Source organism: Magnolia sinica, chromosome 18, assembly GCF_029962835.1.
Source record: "Magnolia sinica isolate HGM2019 chromosome 18, MsV1, whole genome shotgun sequence".
Taxonomy (NCBI): domain Eukaryota; kingdom Viridiplantae; phylum Streptophyta; class Magnoliopsida; order Magnoliales; family Magnoliaceae; genus Magnolia; species Magnolia sinica.
The window spans coordinates 32,219,409-32,224,963 of NC_080590.1; the positions used below are offsets into that span (position 1 = coordinate 32,219,409).

At 42.3% G+C, this 5,555-nt stretch overlaps 1 protein-coding gene across 1 annotated transcript; it reads left to right on the top strand.

Annotated features, from left to right (window-relative positions):
• The first annotated feature begins 4,174 nt into the window (after positions 1–4,174).
• LOC131232340 (uncharacterized) lies at positions 4,175–4,513 on the top strand. Its single transcript, XM_058228574.1, has one exon. The coding sequence runs from the start codon at positions 4,175–4,177 to the stop codon at positions 4,511–4,513; it is 339 nt and encodes a 112-aa protein (XP_058084557.1).
• Positions 4,514–5,555: the final 1,042 nt, after the last annotated feature.

The window sequence follows — 5,555 nt, forward strand, 5'->3', positions numbered from 1 at the left end:
TGGTGGGGCCCACGGATGGAGCCGTGGGTCCCTGCCTCTTGGCCGCCCGTCACTGCAGCAGCAGCAGCGCTGCTGCTGCTTTAAATTTTTTATTTTTATTATTTTTTTTTTTTTTGGGGACCACCGAGATGTGATTCACAATCCAGCCCATCCATTATGTGGGTCCCATCTAAATGACCGTACAGACCAAGTTTCAACGACATCTAAAACTCAGGTAGGCCCCACCAAGCGATTTTATATGTTTAGGCATGTCTTTACATGTTTTTAAATGGTGTGGTCCACATGAGTTTCGTATGAGCCTGATTTTTGGTATGGACGGACGGTCCGCGGGGACCCATCAAATTCACGGTGTTGATCTTCAAAACACATCAATATGGGGCCCACAGTGGGCCGTGAGCCGCCATGTCGTTCACAATCAGCAGACGCAGTAGCGCCTCGCGCTACAGAGCGAGCAGCATGCGCCGCTTCTTCTTCCTTTCATATTTTTTTTTTAAAATAGCCGTTTTTCCACGATTTTTCCCAGGCGGGGCCCGCTTAAGTCCCAGCCATTGGTCCCCGTGGCTCGATACAAACCCATAGAGTCTAATATTGGGTTGTTTCAAATGCAGGAGCATCCGGGAGTAAATCAAAGGTAGGAAGCTTGTTTCCTATGGTATGGCCCGCTAAGGAAGGGGATCAACTTCATTTTTCGGCTCAACGCCTAAAATGAAATGGGGAACAACATGGACGGCTTGGATTTTGCATATACATCACGGTGGGGCCTGCATGAGTGGCGCACCACTCCCTCCTCTATGCTAGCCTGTTAGTACAGCCCATGCCAGCTTACCCATCCTTGTTTGCCAACGTCCAGCGTCCAGGGACGCTGGACGGCATGCTTAAATACATAATATGGTGGGTCCCACGTAGATGTGGCCCACCAACATATATGCATAAAATGTATATACATATTATATTATATATAATACATATTATATTATATATATTATAAAATATAACATATATACATATATTTATATATGATATATATATATAAGTACATTGGGTCCATCCAAACAATGGATGGTGTGGATCATCACCTGCAATGGAGTGGGCCACTCTGTCTGTTGTAGATGGACGGGTAGATGTAGTACATATTGGTGGGATCCACACCATTACAAAGAAAGAGAGAAGGAGAGAGATAGAGGGAGGTATACGGTGAGATAGAGGAACCCCGCCACTATGGGCCCTCTTGATTAAATCACATACATCCAAATGGGTCCCACCAACAAGTGGGCCCTATAATTTAAAATAATGGCAAAACACCCACCTTATCTTCCTTCTTCTTGGTCTCTTATACTCCAATGCCCCTCAGCTTCAACTTTGATGGAGGATGATGGACTTTTGATGGTGAGGATGAGAGATGGGAGGGTGTAGATGGATGATGGAAGGTGGACCACACTTGAGAGGGAGAGGAGGCTTGGACGTTTGGGGCTTGGGGTTGCTTGGAGAGATATGAGAAAATGAGAGAGAAAATGAGAGGATGGGAGTGATATGAGGTGATGGAGTGATGGGTGTAATTAATGGGGCATGGGTTTGTTTAAAAAGTGAGTAAAGGAGGGATGGGTGAAGAGAGAGAGAATTGACTTTGTGAAGAAAGAGGTATGGGTTTTGTACTTGAGATAAGGTTGCATTTAATGATGATTGATGGGACTTATTGTGTAGAGATTCCCTCGAAATCCGCAACGCGCGGTGTTTCTTCGGAATAAACGCTGATCGGCATCTTCTTACCTGAGTATCGGTTCGGTGCGCAAGTCACGGCGTTGGAACCGCGGCGACGACGCGATCACCAAGACATAAGTTTCGGATCGAGCCGACGTCGGTGTGCGGGACCTGGCTTAGGATCGTGCGCAAACACCGAATACGGTGCGAAGGTTGCCAGAATTTGACCGGAAGGACCGCGAAAGCTAATGAAATGGTATGGATTAGGACACGGGTCTTACATGTTTTGTCACAAATTTGGCAAAGGGGGAGATTGTAAGTGCTATGGTTTCTAGCTCCTATATTGTCAAATTTTGTAGTGCCAAAACCTCTCTTGAAATTTGTGTCTTGTATAGCACTCCTACATAATGAAGACTGTGCATCACTCTAGAACAAAGACTTTAAGAAATGCAAGTTTACATGGTCACGGTCAAGTACAACAACAAGTTCAAGATTCATAAATCAAGCTCCAAGTCAAGACAAAGTCTTTTTCTTCGGACCTCATGCTCAAGACTAAAGAGGTTTCAAATTCAAGCGTCTTAAAGTTTCAAACTCAAGATTCAAATTGAAGCTTCAAAAGGTTTCAAGTTCAAGCTTCATCATGTAATGATCACAAGCTTCATGAACTTCAAAGAACGACTATCAACTAAAAAAAAAAGAAGTTTCAATGTTCATACTTCATGACTAAAGGTATGAATGACTTTAGATTGACCTTAGGGTAGGTCATTTTGAATACATAATTCAATTATATCATTGTATAGGTGAATGGTATGTTTCTCGACTAGTCCATGAACTTCAAAGAATGACTATCAACTGAAGGAAAAGAAGTTTCAATGTTCATACTTCATGACTAAAGGTATAATGACCTTAGATTGACCTTAGGGTAGGTCATTTTAAATACATAATTCAATTATATCATTGTATAGGTGAATGGTATGTTTCTCGACTAGTCCTGGACTCTGTTTGACTAGTCCTTGCACTAGCTCGACTAGTTGTCAGTTTGTTGCAAATTTTCAAAAACTTTTGTTAAGCCACGACCAGTCCTGGAGACTGCTCGACCGGTCGTGTGAATAGTGCATGACTCGTTCACGACCAGTCCTGCATCTACGACTCAAAGTCCAATAACTATTCCAGGTTCCACACGACCAGTCGTGGGTAGGTCACAACCAGTCGTGGAGGTCTCACGACCAGTCATGGAGGGCCTACAACCAGTCGTGGAACGGCTTTATCCGATCGAACTCAAAATTTTAAAAATCAATTGGTCCTACGATCAGTCGTAGTGTCCACAGGACCAGTCGTGAACGCAATTTCTTCACTTACAAATAGAGCATGAATTTCAGAGTTTTTCATTCAATTCAAGCTAAATCAATACGATACTCTGAGAGATAAGTTAGTCATTATTTTAAGCTATATTATGCTCATTTAATATTCTCTTTTATTAGCTTTCTTTGTATTTGATTTTGAATTTCCGCATTCCAATTTTATTTGAAAGAGGGATTGAGGTATTCCCATTTCTTGGAATCAAAATCAAATCAAGTTAGCCCAAGATACTTTAAATCTAAAATCAATTTAGATCCTAGAACCATTTCATATGTGAGTATTGAACATTGAACTTCTACGTTGAACTTTTACTCCGATTTGGTTCTTCTGGGCTGCATTAAAGAGAATATCCAGGTATTTTACAGTTTTGTAATTTCCTTTGTTTTAGTTTTCATTGAGATTGAGCCAGAAAAATCTCAGTTTTGGTTATCTGAGGTGATCCAGAAAACTCAGAGTGTGGGGTTTTTTGAATTGTGTAAGCTTACTTGAAAGACACAATTGTGAGGGTTTTAGGTGAACCTGGAAAAACCTATTTTCATAGTAAACGCTAATATCCACTGTGTGAGGATATTAGGAGTGGAGTAGCTGTGTGGTTGTTGTTTAACAGTTGGTGTACACACAGGCGAACCACTATAATTCTTTGTGTTTTATGGTTTCTTTTCTTTATTCTTTTTAGTTCAAGATTGTGGGATGTATTTATGGATGTGAATGTTGTAATCTTTACATTTCAGCATTGTGAGGAATGTTATAATAGCTTAGATATCCTTTCTTGCTATTTCCTTTTTATTCTTCTTCAGTTTGAGTTTTTGATACACAAATTGTTCTAGTAAGGTTGTCTTACCATAAACCCTTAGTTTTTATGGTGCAAGGTTGTCCTTAGAACAGCATTCGTATCAACCTCTCAATACTAGAATTTTGAGGTTGTTGCGTCCTTTGATTATTTGCAATTTATTTGGCTATTTTATTGTTTAATTCCGCTGTTATTTTTTTATTTGGCACTGTCCTTTTCACCCCCCCCCCCCCTCTTCTAGGACATATAGCTCGGCCTTTTCACATCCCCATAAAGTTCATAGAATATTCGAGCATTAACCGAACGGATCAGGAAATAGTCAACCCGATGGAAGTCGCACCGAGCTGGATGGACCTGATTTACAATTACCTCATATCTGGTGAGGTCCCCTCGGACAGGCTGGAAGCAAAACGTCTGAAGATCAGAGCTGCATGGTATATAGTCTTAGATAGGATCTTGTACAAGAAAGGGCATTCACAGTCCTACCTCAGGTATTTCCGACCCGATGAAGCAGATTATGTGATTCGGGAGATTCATAAATGCATCTGCGGAAACCAATCCGGAGGTCGGGCCCTGTCTCTAAAGATACTCTGTCAAGGATATTTCTGGCTGACCATCGGGGAAGAATCAAAGAACCATGTCCAGAGGTGTGATAAGTGTCAGTGATATGTGACCATGCGAAGGCAACCTGCAGAAGAAATGACCCCCATAAGCGGGTCGTGGCCGTTCACCTAATGGGGAATCAACATCATAGGACCTTTGCCCACTAGGAAAGGACAGGTAAAGTTCGCTATTATTGTAGTCGACTACTTTACCAAGTGGGCCGAGGCTGAGCCTGTCACAAAAATCATGGAACAGAAGGTGGTCGACTTTGTTTGGAAAAACATTATCTGTCGGTTCGGAATCCCTCACACTATCGTTTCCGATAATGGCAAGCAGTTCGACAACGATAATTTTCGAGACATGTGTCAGGGGCTCGACATTTCAAATGCGTATTCCTCACCTCGGCACCTAAAATCCAATGGACAAGTGAAGGCAGTGAACAAAGTCATCAAGCACCACCTCAAAATAAAATTAGAGCAAGCAAAAGGCAACTGGGCCGAGGAGCTCTCATTCGTCCTCTACGACTATAGGACTATAACTCAATCATCTACTAGAGAAACTCCATTTTCACTATCTTACGGTTCAGAAGCAATAGTGTCAGTTGAGATTGGCCTCCCTACAGCTTGGATCAGGAATTATCAGGAAGATCAGAACGCTAAGCAGATTGCAGCCAATCTGGACCTACTCAAGGAAGCTAGAGATATCTCCAAACTTCAAGTTGCTACTCGGCATCAGCAAATGGCACAATTCTACAACTCCAAGGTCAAAACTCGATGATTCCGACCAGGTGACTTGGTCCTCCGCCGCATTTTCTAGAACACTGCAGAGCCAAGGGCTGGGGCATTTTCCAGAACACTACAGGCTCCTACCACTTGAAACATCTCGAAGGACATTTGCTCCCCCACCTCTGGAATGCCAAGCACCTGAAAATCTACTACCCTTGATGTACTAACCGCTGAAGGCCCCCAGTAAATGTACAGCTTAGAGCGTCTAGCCTTTTAAGGCTTTTAACAAAACCTCTTTTAATTCCACATAATCTACTTGCATGACTTGTCGACAAACGAAAAAAGTTGCCTCTCATAAGCGGGGGCTAACTCAATGAACT

What these genes read in the sequence shown, in the direction of transcription:
- LOC131232340 (XM_058228574.1), top strand. Translation starts at nt 4,175, where the DNA reads ATGGAAGTCGCACCGAGCTGGATGGACCTGATTTACAATTACCTCATA.